The 19,832-nt window shown below is 33.3% G+C and overlaps 1 protein-coding gene across 1 annotated transcript in view; it reads right to left on the minus strand.

Moving 5' to 3' along the window:
- HBS1L (HBS1 like translational GTPase) overlaps positions 1-19,832 on the minus strand; it is an 83,503-nt gene that overhangs the window by 18,012 nt on the left and 45,659 nt on the right. Inside the window, exons 5-12 of the mRNA XM_037520432.2 lie at positions 19,709-19,817; positions 12,426-12,685; positions 11,792-11,957; positions 9,008-9,125; positions 3,655-3,801; positions 2,103-2,177; positions 1,386-1,503; positions 918-986 (exon numbers count right to left, since the gene is read on the minus strand). Of these exons, the coding sequence (XP_037376329.1) occupies positions 918-986; positions 1,386-1,503; positions 2,103-2,177; positions 3,655-3,801; positions 9,008-9,125; positions 11,792-11,957; positions 12,426-12,685; positions 19,709-19,817 (1,062 nt within the window). The remainder of the gene's footprint in view (positions 1-917; positions 987-1,385; positions 1,504-2,102; positions 2,178-3,654; positions 3,802-9,007; positions 9,126-11,791; positions 11,958-12,425; positions 12,686-19,708; positions 19,818-19,832) is intronic.

Genomic DNA, 19,832 nt, shown 5'->3' on the forward strand with positions numbered 1-19,832 from the left:
TATTGAGCCAGGTATAGAAAAAAATAGCTACAGAAGAGAGAGTGCTTACTCTCAAGAAGTTCGCAATCTACATGAAGTAAATAGGCAGCATGCAATTATACTACACATGAAAAATGCAAAGAGAGGATTCAGGGAATACAGAGAGACTGAATATGTATGTGTGGGGTGATTTTATTGTTGCTCAAATCCATTATTTATTAATATGTTATATTCCATTTCCATTTTTTAGTTTTCTGCTGTTTTCATAGTTTCTGTAGGGTCTTGTAGTTACGTTAGATGCACTCTTAAGTATTTAATGTCTTCTCCAACAAGATCTTAACCCCTTCTAAATTTGTCTGTCCATAGATACTCTTCCTTAGTCCTAGAGTTCCCTATAGATTTCCTTATAGTTCAGTCACTTTTTTCTCATATTACTAATTCTTTTTGTTATACTTTCTGTTTCAGCTATGGGTGTTATCTGTCTCCCAATTGGACCCAGACTACTTCAGATGGGTCTGAAATGGGCAAGAGCAAAGAGCAAAACCTGGGTAGATATAATAGCAATAAATATTCTATGTGGTTAAGGAACAGTAAACAATCCAGATTGGTTGGAAGTACAGAAACTAAAGGACTCTAATGGGAGAAAAAAATTATGAGGCTAGAAAGATAAGAGATAGGTTTTTTTATACCTGGTAGATGAGTAAGAGCTGGGAAGATGGTGGGAAAACTGAAGATTGGGTAGACTTAAATGTGTACTTTAGGATTAATTAGGATTAATTAATTTAGGATTAAAGAACTGTGTACTTTAGGATTAATTTAACAATGATTCTTAGGTTGGCATAAAGACAGGAATATAACTATTTGTCTCAGAAAAGAGGTGAGGAAAGAATGGAAAGGCAGCAGTCAAATGGAAGAAGCAATACAGAGATAGCACTTACCTTTGAAAACATCAGATACACACAATCTAAAAGGTTTATCAATAGATCTTTGAGGGGGCTTAAAGGAATCTGGAAAAAAAATGGTAAAAAGCAAAATTTAATTTGAAAGCAATTTTTCACTCTTGTCCAGTGAGTCCTTTATAGTCCATGTCTCCTTGAAAATAGTATTTTTCTAAATACTAATAGAGAATTGAGAGACATTCATATAACACTTTGCAGTTTATAAAATGTTTTCACACATTATCTCATTTAATATCAGCATGAATCTGTAAGATAGTCAAGGTTGGCATGAGTCTTAGTAATTAAATAAGGAAAACTAAGTATTAGTTTAAATATTACATGTGATTCCGAACTCGTAACCTAGCTCTCTTGACGACAAATGCTTTGCCTTTCCACAGTACCATAAAGAATGCTAAATAGTAAATAATATGTTGATAATGTATTAAAATCAGTAAACAGCATACTTACCAATTTGTTCTAATAAACACAATCCTTTATACCATTTTGTGAGTTCACTTGATTGGGATCTTGTGATTAGATTTTCACCACTTAAACCACTTGTAGGGATAAATGCTACATCACTCTCCTATTAAAAAAGGTTGAATATATGAAACTTAATATAACATTGTTTTAAAAAGTCATAGTGTTTACCATTACCATAACTGCACCAAGTTGCAAGAGCAACATCAATGCACTTTTTAAAAAGTAATAGAATTTATATTTTTAAAAAGTGATAGAATTTTTAGAACTATAGCCCTGAAGTTATCTGATCCAACAATTCCCAGCTATTTTGATTTTATTTTTTTGCAACTTACAAATTTGTTCCAAAAGAATTCAACTATTTTTCCTGATAACAGTCATATTTCACATTTTTGCTGGAAAAATTCCTTTCTACTAGTTTCTACATTCCTCTGACCTCCCTAAACCTAGACAGCTAATATAATAGGTGGAGGAAGTCATTTACTTATATTAAGACAACCTATACAATATAAACAATTTTCTAAGGTGCAATAATCCAAAGAATATAATATATACATTATATGAGGGAAAATACATACATTATATGAGGGAAAAAAAATAAACATACCTAGTCAGAAAAGAATTACTAAAGTATTAGCTTTTCCCCTCAAATCCGTAAGATGAGACTTAAGAAAAATAACCAAATAAATTTAAAGTTTATCTTACCTTAAAACCTGCTTGCTTAAGAAAGTGCCCAAGCTTTCCAGTAATCTCTTGAAATCTTTCTTGTTGCCAATTAACCTGATAAAGATTCAGTTTATTTTTAAAACTATGCTTCTGACCATGCTATATATAAAATTTTAATTTCTGCAATAAAATATAATTAAAGCTATAAAATGTAAATATAAAACCTATCAAGTATGAAATATATTAAAACTCAGAATATCAGGTATTACCATTACCATGATCTAACAGTAAAGTAACCTATAACAGAAAGCTTAGAAACGAACTCCAATATAATATAGAATTTTTTGATATATGCTAAAAGTTATTTCAAATTTCAAAAAAGTGAATAAACTGTGCTTGGACTATCTGCTGAAATGAAATAAATTAGTCCCAAAACAAACAGACTAAAAAAGCATATATAATATAAACCCTAGATAACAATACACATGCTGTATTAAGTCTGTAACTTACTTGGAACATCATGTTAAAATTGAGTGGATACATGAATAGACAAAAGTGTGACTGAACAAGTTCACTCTTAAGTAGTGGGTATAATACAGTTGCTAACTATGAAATTCTATCAACTTTTCTCTATATTTGAAATTTTCATACTAAAAGGTAGGAATAAAAAATATATATAGTAATGATACCATAAAAGAACAAAAAGAAAAGAGTAAGTTGCCTATCCTAGGGTAAAAATATCTAAATATAAAGAAGTAAGTCAAACAGAAATATTTATAAATTTGAGTATATGTCAAAAACATACCATCAGCAAAATGAAAAGAAAAATAAATTGGGAAAAATACCAAAAGACAAGAAAAGGGGTTAAGATGTTTAATAAATAAACTTGCTTAAAGACTGATATGAAAAAAGTTTTAAAATGAGGAAATTAAATAAAACTTTTCTCAAAGGCATTTTGATTATTTATAGCAACTCTTAAAAATGTATATGCTCTTAGGCCCAGAAATTTCCACAGATTAAATAATTTTTAAACTTACACACACACAAACAAACTGGAAGTGTTCCAAAGTTTGAACACTGTTTGAATAAATTATATGTTTTAAACAGATTTGAATAAAGACATAAAACAACTTTTTTATGCAAAAATTACTAAATATTAGAAACACACACGAGAATTTTCAATTTTTTGAAAAAGCAGGTAGTAGACTATAACCCAATGCAATAATGAAAGACTTTTATCTCTATCTGTAAAAATAAACTGGATGGATATACAGAATAAAGAGCTAAAAATGTTTGGCGGGGAGGGGATGGGAGTTACAAATATAGGTTATCTCAGGTTTTCCTCATACTACAAAACATTTTACAAAAACAATTTAAGATTTTTAAATTCATTTTGAAAATGAGAAGGTATCTTCTTGCTTAAAAAGTACTCTCATTTATTTAAGATAAGTATCATGAATGTTTTTCAAATATGGCAACTCAGAAAAATATGACTAACAAAATGCACACTAGTCACATCTGAGATCATCTATATGGCAGAATAACATCTTAATTAGCATCTAAAATGAGTTCTCATAAAGCCTTTAAATACCTGATCCATTTTATTGACAGCCACTGCAAGCTGTGTAACTCCGAGAGAACGAACCAAGAGGCCGTGTTCTCGTGTTTGCCCCCCAGTTTCAAATCCAGCTTCAAACTCTCCCCTGCTGGCATCTACAACTAAAACAGCTACATCTGCCTAAGGAAGGAAAAAAAGAATTAAAACTAAATGCATCATAGCATTTTAATTCAAAGGAAAGATTATTCTATCATGTTAGATTTTAAACCTGACACCAAACACCAAAGCTGAATAAAAAACTACATAGAAGAAATACAATTTTAAAGTTGAAAAAAGCACATGAGGCCACAAAAATGACATCCAGAACAATAAAACATTTCCATTTTCAGTTATATAGCAATTAAATTAAAATACAAAAGGGGCGAATTTGTAACATACAAGGTAAAAGCTATAATCATAATATAAAATCTTTACCAAAAACCAGAAAAGACATAACTTTATAGAAAATCAGTTGAAGAATGTAAGCAGACAATTTGTTAAAGAAATATGTGGCCAATAAACATGTAAAAATTCAAATTCATTGAAACTCTCCCCAAAAATGAAATTAAAAAGACAATGACAAGGTCCTCCAATCCCAGGCCGGCCAGGGTGCAACCAATGGTGCAGCACACCTCTCTTGTCCTGCTCGCTGCTCCCCTCAGCAGTGTATTTCAGTCAGTCTGCCTGTTCTGTTCCCCACTCTGTCTCTGGTGAATCCTCTCACCCCCCTCATCTCTGGCCTGTACCCCAGCTCTTGAATGCATAAATAAATACATCTAAAAAAAAGAGAGAGATACATTGACCGATTCCTCCCTTTTCCCATTTCTACAAATCACAATGGCAGGGATTTAAAAGAGGAATTATTGACTACAGGGAAGGGGTACAGTAGCATTGCCTGTGGCACTGTAAGCACACAGCCTTTTTTTTCCCCCCAAAGATTTATTTATTTATGCATACAAGAGCTGGGGTACAGGCCAGAGATGTGGGGTGTGAGAGGATTCCACCAGAGACAGAGTGGGGAACAGAACAGGCAGATTGACCAAAGTACACTTCTAAGGGGTACAGTAGGCGAGTCAGGAAATGTCTGCTGCGCTATGTGGGTTGCTCCCTGGCCAGCCAGGGATTGAACTTGTGCTGCAGAGGCTGCGCAGACAGCTTCATATGTTGCCTCTTAACCCCTTGAGCCACCAGGGAGGCCCCTAAACACACGGCCTTTCTGGAGGACATTTCACAGTTTCAAGAGCCTTAAAAAGGTATATATTTTGCATCCATCAACGCTATTATAGGAATTTATCCTAGAGAAATTAATTAAGGAGCTATAAAGACATTTGTCACAAGTCTTATTTATAATAAAAAACTAAATAAATGAATCATCAAAAAGTAGCACATTCACCCTCTACAGCCTCTGAAAGAAAAACGTTGAATAACACAATTGCCTAATCTTTGAGGACTATTTTGAGAATCAGATGCAAGTTGATTTCCCTCTTATACTCAATTTATATAAAAAGAAGAAAAGCTAACCTGAGCCTTAGCTCAATTTCCTCTTTAATCTAACTGACACTAGTTTCTCAGGCTCCCGTTTTTCTTGTGTTGGCGTTTCTCCATGTGACTCCATTTGCATCATGTGAATGCAGACTCTGAAAATTTGTAGTAAACAGTCTGTGCCACTACAGATGTTCCTCCACTTTCATTCACATCAGTTATGTCTGCCAGTGCACTGTCAGGACATGTTTTAAAGGAATACTCATTCATTTTCCCCTTTTATAGTTTTTGCCTTGCATGGATACCTGTTCTCATGGAAATCTGCTCTTCTGTAATCCAGGCTATGACTAAATCTGGCATTCTCCTCTTTAGTTATTTCAGACTGTTACATGATAATCACCTCTCAAGGGTCCTATTTCTTACATTCCATCCAAATCATTAAGTGATTGGGCCTTTAGGTCAGAACAGCGTCCACAACAGCTTTTCAGTTAGTTGTTTCTTTAACAGCACTTTATGTTCGTGCCAATTTTTAAAAAAATTCACTTATCATATAATCTTCAGATAATGAGAAATAAAATGATCATAAAGTCAAGAATTTATCATATACTTTGAACAGAACTTTAAACTTAAATTAGAAGTGCATCCCATCTGGGCCCATTGTGACTCCCTCCCCTGACGCCCCCCACTCCCTTTACCATCTCCTATTTACAGAATCTGTTAGAAAAGCATGCACAGAACATATTTTAAAAAGTAATTTAGGGCCTCCCAGGGGGCGCATCAGGTTGAGAGCAGCACTGTGGAGCTGTCCACAGCCTCTGCAGCGCGGTACGATTCCTGGCCCAGCCAGGGAGAAACTCACATGACATGGCAGGCCTCTCCTGTCTGGCCCACTACTCCCCTCAGCAGTACTTTTGGTCCATCTGCCTGTTCTGCTCCCCGCTCTGTCTCTGGTGAATCCTCTCATCCCCCCACCCACCCCGCTTCTCTGGTCTGTACCCCAGCTCCTGCATGCAAGAATAAATAAATCTATAAAAAAAAAAAAAGTGCATCCCATCCATACACTTTGTCTGGTGGGGCAATTTACACTCTATTTTCCTTTCCTTTTATCCTTACACAAATACTACCCTTCTTTACTTCTGCCCTTAACTACAAAATTCATTTCCAATCTGTCTTATTTATAATATTGAATTCTAATTTCTTCAATGAAATTCAGTTCTTCTGATCAAGAATTCTTAGTTAAGAGCACAAACTGGAGCAATCAATTTGAAAATTGATTCTTTCACTCCAATGTTGTCATTAACAGGTCTCACAGCTCACGCAAGTTGTCTAATCTTTTTCAGTGTCAATATACCTATTTCACAGAGACAGTGGGATGTAAACATAGTTTATAAAGCACTCAGCCCTGACTTTGCAAATCCTAGGCTCAATAATTACAAATCTCTTTTTCATCAGGTTTTGCTAATGCCTGTCAAGTTATAGTTTCATTCTTAGATTAAATTTAAAATTCACTGAAGTGGTATTAAGATACTAACTCCATCAACATTATTCCTATTACTATTATTATCTCCAAAAAATTATCAGGCAATTTCTCTATAAATATTCTTTCTATGCAAAGAGCTTGTCTTTGGAAGCTCAAATGTCTGCCATTTTTAAGGAAGTCTCTTATGTAACATAAAGTGATCTCTCCTTATCATATATACTATGTGCATCTTCTTGTGTATTTTTGTAAACCTTTCTTTACATGTCTTATTTTCCTACACTGTGATTTCCATGAGGAGAGGTAGTATGCCCTGTATGCTTCTTGGTGCCTGCAAAAGCCTAACTCATTATTTTGCACACTGGCTAAGCCAGTATGTTGGGTTTTTTTTTATAATTAATATTTTATTTTATATAATTCTTACATCAGTTTTCATTTTTGCACAATGTATGCATTTTCATTTTGGTTATATTCCCTATACAATTGCACCCCCCTTATTTTGACCCTAGTCTTTCTCTCCCCACCCTCCTTCCCCCCCACCCACAGTGTGTCTCTGGTTTATAGTTGCTTGCTGATTTTGATTTTTACTTTGTATTGATTAGTCTTTTTCCTGGTCTCTTATTTAGGTTTTCTAAATTCCTGCTATGAGTGAGACCATCCGGTATTTTTCTTTTTCTTTCTGATTTATTTCACTGAGCATGATCCCTTCTAGCTCTATGCATGTTGCCGCAAACTGCATGTGTTTATTTTTTTTGATTGCTGAGTAATATTCCATTGTGCATATGTACCACATCTTCTTGATCCAGTCATGTATTTTTGGGCATTTGGGTTATTTCCATAGCTTAGCTATTGTAAATAGTGCTGCTATAAACATAGGGATGCAGGTGCCCTTTGGAATTAATGTTTCTGTATCCTTTGGGTAAATACCTAAGAGTGGAATTGCTGGATCATATGGAAACTCTATGTTTAGTAGGTCAAGAAATCTCCACACAGCTCTCCATAGTGGTTGGACCAGTTTGCACTCCTACCAGCAATGCAGGAGAGTTCCTTTTTCTCCACACCCTCGCCAACATTTGTTGTTACTAGTTTTTTTAATATATGCCATTCTCACTGGTGTAAGATGGCATCTCATTGAAGTTTTGATTTTAAGCCAGTATGTTTAACATTTGTCACGTAATGGAATTCAATTAGATAATTTCTAAAATCCTTTCCTACTCTAATTACAAAAGGAGTTTGGAAAGGAATTTATAGTTATTATAGACTCAAAGATTCCAAAATTCAAAAACATTTTACATAACTGTTTATTCTGGTACTTGCGTTAAACTATCAAAATGTACTTTGCAGTTCATCATATCCCAGGTTGCCCATAGGACCTGGCACATAGCTAGCATTCAATAAGTATTAACTGACACAGACACAGACTCACATATCAAAGACACAGTCATAAAGGAAAAAAATTTTTGTACCACTTGGTAAATGCAATGAGAAGTATACTAATTTAAAATCAGATTATAGGATTTAATCTATAGGATTACACTAAATGCATACCAAAAATAGTCACTGTCCCGTATTAGGTATTCAATTAATAGAAACTATTAGTTTTAGTCTTCATTATCTCATTTAATCCATAAACCTTTAATTAATATTCTGAAATTATGCATTCTAATATAGAATATTTCCTCAGGTATCCTCAAATATATCTACTTAAATAATATCCTTTTTAGATTGTCAAATGTTCACATTAACAGTCCCCTCTAATGAGCAGAATGACTCAGAAAATGCTCAACAGCTTTTGCCAAGTAACACAGGCAAATATTTGAACTCCCCACATTTTCCAATCACTTATAATAAAAGAAACCAATGTTGTACATGTGCAGAGCTATTTTTGTTTTAATTATTTAAAGTGGCTATCTTTGATATTTTTCAGTGTTCTTATTATGAACTGTGTACGTTTACAAACTATAATTGTTTTTTAATTGTACAAAGAAGTAGAAAAGCCTCAGGAGAAAACTTCCAAGCTTCATTACCTGCATATATTAGCTCTTTAAAAATACATATAGGACTTGAATATAAATATAGTAAAAAGTCTGATGAAAAATAAAGTTGTACCTCATCAATCACTTTATCAATATTTTTACTATAAATTATAAATTTTTACTGTAAATTTTACTTCTATACATTTGCTTCTTTGTAAATAATTAGAAAATGCTTTATAAAGTGCAGAAAAAAGAGAACATAAAAATAAAACATTCCTCTTCTTTTCTAAATTTTAAAAAGTATACATTTTTCATTTAAAAAATTAAAGAGTTAAAATCCTGGAATTACAACCTCAGCATCAGGAAATTTTATATACACTCAATGAACTATAGTTAAGGAAATATCTGATACCTGAGCTGCTCCTGTAATCATATTTGGGATGAAATCCTTATGGCCTGGAGCATCCATTAATGTAATAACTTTGGTTGTGGTCTCAAACTTTGTCATGCCAACATCCATTGTTACTCCCCTTAAAGAAAAAATAAAATAGTTAGACTCCACTGAATAATTATCAAATTATTTAATAATATAAGCTAAATGATAGTCTAAATTCTTAAGTAACAATGGTAATTTTATTATATAGACTATTATTTTCAATATTTAGTGATCAATTGGGGCTGGAATTTCTGCTGTAATAGAAATATATCCACATGGCTTTAAAACAAGGTTATATATGTAGCAAGAGCTTAATCAAAATAATGGAAGTTTTCCATTTCCTTTTTTTTGGTAAGAATCAGTACAGATTGTGAAGGAAGATATAAGGGTAATATTTGGAAGAGGGAACAGCAAATATTTCACATTTTATCTCACAAGAGATAAAATGAAGAATGGCAACTATCCCCATCTTATGCTTTACTAATTATAGATATAAACTTACAAAAATTTCACTTGTAATGTTGGTCAGTATGTTTCAGATTTAGAAAGCAAAAGGGAGAAATCAAAGTAAATGCCCAGTTTTTTAAAACGTGAGAAAGTTGAATGGTAGTTCATTTTATATCCCATTTCATTCTTCACAACAGATCTGCAGTGGTCTCTTCTCAGTCATAAAATGTAGTTTCAGGTTATAAGAAAGCCTAGGCAAGAGTACTGCTGTATGAGCCTAGACTACAAGAATTTAGAAGCAGAAATCAGGTGAACAAAATCTAGGTAATTATTCGTTCTGATTTGTCCATGATAGCCCAGAGTAAAGACAAAGCACTGTTTCCCATTGTGTCCTAATAATTACAATGATACACTATGTGTTTACCCTAGCAGTAAAACAACTGTGGGTCTCCTTAGTGAAGTCAATCTAGTTTAATCTGAAACCATGGGCCATTTGAGTTTGCTAAAACAAAACTTAATTTTCTTTAATGATCCCCAAATAATTGCCTTCAAAAGTGGATCCAGAATTATTCAGAACTCTTTCCTAGTCTGCTTTGATCAGAGCTTACTCTTTTGATCCAATTCTAGTCTAGTTTGTATAACCCTAAAGATAAGAGTGTCACTCACTTTATCAATTTCCATACAACAAACAAGCAAGACAGAGGATTTACAAATACTTAAAACAGTGGAATAAACACATATTTTTGAAAAGCTATTAAGGAAAATGCTAGTGGTAAGTTAAAACTTCCATTATGCATCTGGAAGTTTCTGCTATTTATAGAATGAAGGAATATTATAAAAAATTCATCATTCTAAGCAACAGAGAACTAGCAGCACCAAAAATAACCTACTGAAATTGATTATTCTAGGACTAAGGTAGACTATAGTTCACTTGCCAGCTCCACTCACATATTAAGTAAAACAAGCCATTCTACTTATACCTTTCACAATCTCATTACCTACTTAATATATAAAACAAAAAAAATTAAAAAGGTATACATTTTAATAATAATTTGCTTGGTAAACTGATAGAAGGAAATTAGTTTTCTAATATTGATATATAAAAATTCCACTGTTATCCAATTACTAGTTTCAAAAAATTTGCAAATGTCCAAATTATCTTATTAGGGTAGAAAACAAGCTTGTGATACTATACAGAATAAAAAAAAAGGGACCTATAACAAAAACAAAACCACTATGATATAAATTTCCATTTATCAGAAGAGGTAAGGCATATTGTAACCTCCTCGATTAAGAATTACCTCATATATCAATGTAGATTATCCAAAACTCCAAGAAAATAAACATACATATATAAAAAAAGTATGAAAATCCAAATATATTCTCTAATCATATTCAGGATGAAGACCTCAGGGAATACATAATTTCTTTGTTGATTTAGAAGGAGTTTCAGAGGGCTTCAGAATCTTCAGAGTCATTATTAGAGGCATTATTTTGATGCAGTCGATATATTTGTAATCTGACTAAATTATTAAGGTACCCTTTTTCTTTCCTGACAAAGGTGCCATGGGCTTTCCCATCCAGAACACTTCTAATATGATATATATCACCACTCTAAAACTTCAGAAGAAGTGCTGTTCTTTAGCCAAGGCGTAAGAGTAGCTAGCTACACTCTACTACTAGGATCACCCCCAAATTAGCATTGAACATGGCAACAGATACAGGAGGCATAACTGACTAGATTCAATTTACATGGTGGGAAAAAGGTTTAATTACTTCTTTGTTGACTCTGTCATTAAAACATAGTACAGAAAGATATAAAAATGAATTAAGTTTGGTAATTTGGATTTACCGGTCATTTTGACTCTAAACATAAGAGTTAACTACCAAAAAGTTACCTTTCTTATAAATATCTTACTCATAATTTATATATAAATACCTGATACAAATATCTTACTCATAATTTCAATTCAAAATCAAAATAATATGATACATACTTAGGGAAATGAAAACGGAAAATTCTCCCATAGAATAATTAGTAGGGGATTTTAAGTGGTTTATTTTTCCTGTGTGTTTAAGTTTTCTGATAAACATTTTTCAAAACCAAAATCACAGGTTTTGGAAGAGTAAAAAACATGTAGATTGCAATAAGAATGACAATAAAAATATAACCTTGATAATAAAAGCTTTTTTCTAAAAGCAATGTTTAAAATTATAGTTTATGGTATGTTTCATACATATTCAACACATATTACATATTTATTTCAGACTATATATCATTTCATACTGAAAGTTTTGAAATATAGTGACTACCTTTCCCTTTCTTCGCCAGTCTCATCCAAGACCCATGCATATGCAAACGAAGCCTTGCCAGCCTTTTTAGACTCTTGTTCATACTTATGCATAGTTCTTTTGTTTACATTACCCAGAAGATAAAGCATATGGCCCATCAGAGTACTTTTCCCAGCATCAACATGACCTAAGGAAAATTGATTCAGGATTAATACTAGGTACATTTTCCAGCTGTTGTTCACATTGAGGGATTGCATGAATATGTAACTCAATAGTTCATGTCAGGGTTTAAAGTAATACCAATTTTTAATGCAATGATAGTTAAAACATCCAAGTGGTGAAAAATAGAGCAAATCTGTTTAGAAAAAGGGCAAAATTTCCTTGATTTTGGAAATTAAAATTGCCAATAAGGCATGCTATTTTCAAAATGTCCACAAAGTGAAAATGCCACAACGAAGTCTAACAATCTCCTTGGTTAACTTGGCATTATTTCACCCAGGGTGACTAGGAAGCATTAGCACAATGCCTTCTTGCTTTATGTCCATTACGCTTATACAGAAACTCAGAGTGGAACAAGAGTTTCTGCGTTGCCACCAGAAAAGTTGTCAGGCTTAAGCAGAGTTGACTGACAATCCAGAGCAGCAAAGGGCATTACCAATGACCACTAAGTTGAGGAGCTGCTTCCCTCCTTGCCGCTTCTCCAGTTCTGCTTTGACATCTATTTGCTGCCTCAGCTTGCTAGACTTTTTCACTGGCGTTGGTGTTGTACTCTGCTCTTCTGAGGCTTGAATGGTGTGGGATGAAAGAGCTGGTTTAGAAACAGTCTCAAGAATATCAGAAGTAATGCCGGTATCTTCACTAGGATGTCCTTTGTTAGGTGTGTGGAAACTATGACCATTTTCTTCAGCAGTTACTCTACAGAAAGCAGAGATAGGAAAAAAGTGTTTAAATCAACTCTACTGACATCTTATAATGTCAAAAGGGCATTCCTTATATATGCAGACCAAAAATGATCTCTGCTAAGTGGCTAGAGTCTGTTAAGGTGGAAATGATAATTAACCCTAACCACACAAATACAGACTTTGAAGACCCCAGAAGAAAAAGAGTCTACCAAACACTAAGATAAGAAGAAAATACTCTGCAAAATAACTGAAATTCAAGCCTAAGCCCATATAATCCTATCAAAACAAGTGGCATAAAGCAGATTATCTTATAAAAAAAATTGGTAAGTAAATGTGTTCCTAGAGATAAATTAGTATTAAAATGTTCTATCACTAACTCATTCTTTTAACAAGACAAAGACACATTATCTGTCAAATACTATCCTTAAGGGAGATATCTATAAATGTCGTCATTTTTCTAAATACTTTTGACAAAGGGCCTCCAATAGCTAAATCAAAGGATGCTTGATTTACTAACAACTACAAAATAAACCAGTCAATGGTGTTGAGAAGAGGATATAGAAAAGAAAAAGTTATTTATTATTCCCCAAAACTTAGAATTGAGTGAGGGACTCACATAGAGCAGAAAACAGGACCACATAATATATTCTCTTTTTAACATTAAAGATAACCTCCCCAAACAAACGTTGATCTTAGCTCTTCATTAACTCTTTAACTACATATAATGGAATTAGGGCAAAAGGCAGGTTATATGTAAGTTAAGAACTAAAGTGAGTGTATCCAACTCATTGTGGAGCTAGAAGAACTGCATACAGAGAGGACTTTATTAAAAAAAAAAAAATCACTTAAAATTGCAGCATAATTGAAATGTACAGGTACCATATATCTATTTTCTTCTTGCCCATTGCTACAAAAAACTGATGAGTTTTTCCTTTTCAGTGCCTTTTTACATGCTCAACACTGACACTTCATCCTAATCCTCAGGAAAAAAAAAATCATATTAGTTATCTTTGCAATTTCATTAAAAAGCTCATATCCGTTTCTATTTTAATTCTGCAAATCTCCACTAATTTTGGTGGAGAAATTAATATGTGAAAAATTAAATATGGGGGAAAAATTAATATGTGAAAAAATGTTCCTATTTTTCAAAGGATTGCAACAGGCTAAATTAAATGAAATCAAGCTTAAGCTCTAATTTGCAAATATTTACCTGAATAACTACAGCTAGTTCTAAACCCAAAACATGACAACTCTGCATCTGCATCTGCATCTGGTGGAGTTAAAACAAAATACTACTAATGACAATCAAAGTATTCAATCAGAATGACCAGACAGATGTGAGAGAAGTCATAAGCTCTTACTTCAAATGTTAGTTTTTAGCTATAGAATCTCTTCTTCAAGGAAAACTTACACTAATTCTAATGTGGAAAATAGAAACAGAACAATCCAGTTCACAGAATGAGTGAAACCAACTCACCCACCAATCCAGTAAGTCCACAGGAGGGACTGCTTAGTCTAGGAAGGGCTTCACAAAAAATGAGTTTAACTTGATCATTTCGTTTACAATTTAGCACATTAAAGGTTTGCTTTTCTCTCACTTTCATTATAACTTTTAAAGTAAATCTTAGGAAAACGATGAACTAGTTCAATAAATTTTATAGTATGAAAAGAAAGGAATCAAAGCATTTAGATAAGTATCCTATGAAAGTCTGTACTTAATAAAAACTTCTGCACTGTTAAATGTTTTTACAATCTCCATGATGAGGTCTAAAAATGATCATTCTATATCATGCTTTCTGACTTCAGACTATGCTAAAAGCAACCAAAGCTAAAATAGTATGGTATTGGGGGGCGGGGGAACACAGAGACCAATGGAATAGAGTTGAGAGGCAAGAAATAAGCCCATACATATATGGCCAGTTAATTTATGACAAAGGAAACAAGATCATACAATGGAGAAAGGAAAGCCTCTTCAACAAATGGTGCTGGTACATCTGAACAGTCACATGCATAAAAATGAAACTAGATCACTATTTAACACCATACACAAAAATTAACTCAAACTGAATTAAAGACTTAGCTATAAAATCTGAGAACAAAATACTCAGACCACATAAACAATATACTCCTGGACATCAACCACCGAAATATCTTTTGGGGACTGGACTCCAATGTCAAAGAAAACAAAAGCAAAGATAAATAAATGGGACTGCATCAAGATAAAAAGTTTTTGTAGAGTAAAAGAAACCACCAAAAAAATGAAAAGGTAGCCTATTCAATGGGAGATATTTTAATATCATACCTCTGACAAGGGGCTAAATATCCAAAGTACATAAAGAACTCATGCACAACAACAACCAAAAAACAAACACACCACTCAAAAAAGTAGACAGAAGGTTTGAATACAACTTGTTGAAAGACACAGTAAAAGCCAAAGTGCACATGAAAAAGTGCTCGACTTGATTTATTATTAGGGAAATGCAAATCAAAACCACAATGAGATAACACCTCACACCAGTGTGAATGGTCTACATCAAAAATACTAGAAACAACATGTGTTGGCAAAGGTGCAGAGAAAAAGGAGCTCTCTTTACATTTAATTGGTGCAGCTATGGAAAATAAAATGAAGATTCCTTAAAAGACTGAAAATAGAAATACTGTATGATCCAGCAATACCATTCCTAATAACTTATCCAAGGAATATGAAAACATAGCAGCATTATTCACAATAACCAAGACATGGAAACAAACTAAATGCCCATTGGCAGATGACTGAATAAAGAAGTTGCAGTATATCTACTCAATGGGATAGTATTAGTTATAAAAAAGAAATTTTTTCTTTTGCAACAAAATGTATAGAACTTGAGATTATGCTACAGAAATCAGAAAGTAAAAAACAATTACCAGATGGTTTCTCTTATTTGTGGAATATAAATAATGAAGCAAATAAACAAAGAGAACACAACAGAAATAACTCAAAAACTGTGTGAAAATATGGTTGTTACCAGAGGGGAAGGAGTAGAGGACTGGGTGAGAGGAAGGAGTACAGGGAGGGTCAATACGATAGTTTGACTAGGACCTTTGTAGTGGGCAATGTAAGGTATACATATATACATATTGAGGTGTGAAGCTGTACTCCCAAAACTTACATAATACTATAAATGAGGGGTAAGTTAATACAGTTTTATTTTAAAAATAACAAAAATGTCCATTCTGGGTTTAGTACTATACTGGTATGAAAGAGGAAGTAAGATGGTTAAATGCTCTCTCAAGAGCTTTTTGATATAATTTTGTAGACTTATCTGGTATTACAAAATGACTATAGTCTTTCCAACAGTGGGAACAATTTTACATGAATCTAAAGGTTGAATCTTCTTGGGTTACCTGAATGAGAGTGGAAGCTAATGATTGAGATTTAAGAGGTTAAACAGAGTGTTCTCTATGCAAGGTTCTAGCCATTTTTACTTACACAAAATTTCTGGAGAGGTATTTACTATTTTCAACATTAGTGAAAAAAACATTTGTTATTTCAGCTTTTTCTAGCAAAGTATTATCGTCTTTTTTGTAAGATGCCACTGGGAATTACATTGTCAAGAAATCTATGATGCTGAAATCCTGACTCCCTTAAGTTCCCTTACGTTTCTCTATGCTTTCTTGAGATGGTATCAGAATATAAATTCCCCCCCAAAATTCAGTGAAAGTACTTAATCAAATAAAGCTTGGTCCTTAAGCAATATTATGCATTTCTGCGTATCTCAATCTTCACCTACAGACCTTCACTTTCCAATGACTTCAATTTCCAAGGAACACATCAAAATATCAACTCATAAGCTGTTTCTGCTTTTTTAAAAAAAAGCTTCTAAACTGGGCTGCTACATGCAAAAGAATGAAGCTTGACCACTACCTCACACCATACACGAAAATCAACTCAAAATGGATTAAAGAACTAGACATAAGACCTGAAACCATAAAATACATAGAAGGAAATATAGGTGAAACACTACGTGATTTGCATATCAAAGACATCTTTACAGACACATCACCCAAAGCAGTGATAGTGAAGGCAAAGATAAACAGCTGGGACTACATCAAATTAAAGAGCTTCTGCACAGCAAAAGAGACAATAACAAAAACAAAGAGAAACCCCACCAACTGGGAGAACATTTTTGCACCCAACACTAATGATAAAGGACTGATCACAAAAATCTGCAAAGAGCTGATGAGACTCAGCAACAACAAAGAAAATAACCCAGTCAAAAAATGGGCAGAAGAGCTAAAAAGAAACTTCTCTGAAGAGGAAATGCAAATGGCCAACAGACATATGAAAAAATGTTCAACATCACTTGTAATCAGGGAAATGCAAATCAAAACTACCATGAGATACCATCTTACACCAGTGAGAATGGCACATATTAAAAAAACTAGCAACAACAAATGTTGGCGAGGGTGTGGAGAAAAAGGAACTCTCCTGCACTGTTGGTGGGAATGCAAACTGGTCCAACCACTATGGAGAGCTGTGTGGAGATTTCTGGACCTACTAAACATAGAGCTTCCATATGATCCAGCAATTCCACTCCTAGGTATTTACCCAAAGGACACAGAAACATCAATTCCAAAGAACACCTGCACCCCTATGTTTATAGCAGCACTTTTTACAATAGCTAAGCTTTGGAAACAGCCCAAATGCCCAAAAATAGATGACTGGATCAAGAAGATGTGGTACATATATACCATGGAATATTACTCAGCATTCAAAAAAGATAAACACATGCAATTTGCAGCAACATGGATGGCGCTCGAAGGGATCATGCTCAGCGAAATAAGCCAAAAAGAAAAAGAAAAATACCGGATGGTCTCACTCATAGCAGGAATCTAGAAAACTTAAATAAGGGATCAGGAAAATGAATAACTATAAGAAAGTGAAAATCAAAATCAACAAAAAACTATGAACCAGAGACACTTTTTGGGGGGTGGGGGCCAGGAGGGGAGGGATTGGGGTCAGAATGGGGCATGTGCAGTTGTATGGGGGAATATAAAAATAAAATTTATTATTTAAAAAAAATAAAATAAAATAAAAAAATAAAAAATAAATTAAAAAAAGCTTCTATACTATTTCCAAGTTTATTTTTAAAATAAAAAAAATGCATTTCCCCAAGGTCTGCTCAATAAATATCTAAACATGAAAGGAACATGGACATTCATGACCCCTGTCCTCATGAATCATGCATAGCCTTGTAAGATTGGGAAAAGCTTACATTGCACATTGCACTTACAAAGTACAGAGATTAGTTTTCAAGAATCATTTACTTGGGCCTCCCCAGTGGCACAGCGGTTGAACGCTGGGTTGTGAAGCTGCCCGCAGCCTCTGCAGCACCAGTTCGATCCCCGGCCACCGGGTGAGGGTCCCACATGGGGCGCAGACCTCTCCTGCTGCCCGCTGCTCCCCTCAGCAGTGTACTTCGTCCATCTGCCTATTCTGCTCCCTGCTCTGGCTCTGGTGAATTCTCTTACCCTCCTGCACTTCTGAGTGTACCCAGTGCTTGTATAAATAAATAAATAAATCTTTAAAAAAAAAAAAAAGAATCATTTACTTGTATTTAGTATTTATTTTTATTTCTTGGTGATTTATTATTCATTTATTATAATTAATCTTATAGATAACTATGCATTTACTTCTAACATATTAATTTGGACTTATTTGCATGTTGCTTTCTAATATTTCTGAATTATTTTTGTATTGAGAATAAAATGCTTAGAACAAGGAATCGTATATTCTATTTATTTTATTTTCCTTTCTCAATGAAAATATCACATAATGAGATTAAATGGCATTGAAGAAATAACAATTAAAAAGGTAATTATGATTCTGATAACCCAACCCTAATTCAGAGAGAATAAACATACATCAAACTTTCCGTGACTAAATCAGATTCAAAATTACTTTAATCAGCTAAAATTACCCAAAGTAAAAAAATTAACTTTTCATTCATCCAATCATGTCTGTAACATATACTAAGGTCTATTATATCCTACATGAGTTCTTTTCTTCCTGAATTTGAAATCTAGTGAATAAAATCTTGCTTTTATAAAATTCCAAAATTAAACTAGGTGATCACTAAGATTCTTCCTAATCAAGGCTCATAATACTTACATAAATTTAGATAGAAGAATGCTGCAAAGGAGAAACAACATGATCTTTGAATTTACATTTCTTGAAGTTTGGGAAAAAACCTCAATTGTTTATATCTGATCAAAAGGATTCTTATCTATATAAATAGCAGACAAATATATCTAATTTACAAGTAGTAGATGAAGGAGGGAATGATTGAAAATTTTGCAAAATTTTAATGAGGTCAAAAATTAATGTTTTCAAACTGTGCTATTAAGCCCCTAGCAATCCACTTTCCTTGTCTTTGAGAACTCCTGGGAGAATTCTAGAGACTGTGATAAGAAAGAATAAATGAATGCTACTGGCATATGACTTATTATTATTTTTCATTAGATATTTGAAATTCTAGGGATGTTTAATTTTACATTTTATGTCTTTGTTATAATGATACATTTTAACCAATATGAAAATATAAATTTAACAATAGTAAAATTTTTTAAAGACTTATTTATTTATGCAGACAAGAACTAAAATTTTTAACTAATGATTCCATAATTTACAAACTACAAATAATTCCCAAAATCTGTTTACCTGCGCCATCTAGTGGCACAGGGATCCCTTATTTCTCAGTACTAGATTTCACAAGATAGTCTTTTATATTCAAGTAGCTGTAAATTATTTAACTTATAAGATGAATTTGACAGTGAGACAGATCAAGTATATACAGTGATAAGTCTAGAATAAAGCCTGGTCTCTTACCCTTTCACTTTATAGAACATCATACAGAGGGCCTGTGATCCTTCAATGCTAATAATAAATTTATGCAAAACTGAAATAGATACTTTTTCTTATGGCATAGTAAGAGACAACACTGAATTTAAAAAAAAAAAAAAAAAAAAGAGGAGGAAGAGGGGTTAAAACCCTTACCCAGGCACTTCAAATCCCATAGTTTGCTTCTTTCCAGAAACAGTCATTTTAGCAACTTTTGGCACAATTTCAGATTCACTTTGAGATGACTGGCAATCTATTGATTTTCCTAGATAAAGAATAA

The sequence above is a fragment of the Talpa occidentalis genome, unplaced genomic scaffold, assembly GCF_014898055.3.
Source record: "Talpa occidentalis isolate TD23 unplaced genomic scaffold, MPIMG_talOcc4v2.1 talOcc4.2, whole genome shotgun sequence".
Taxonomy (NCBI): Eukaryota; Metazoa; Chordata; class Mammalia; order Eulipotyphla; family Talpidae; genus Talpa; species Talpa occidentalis.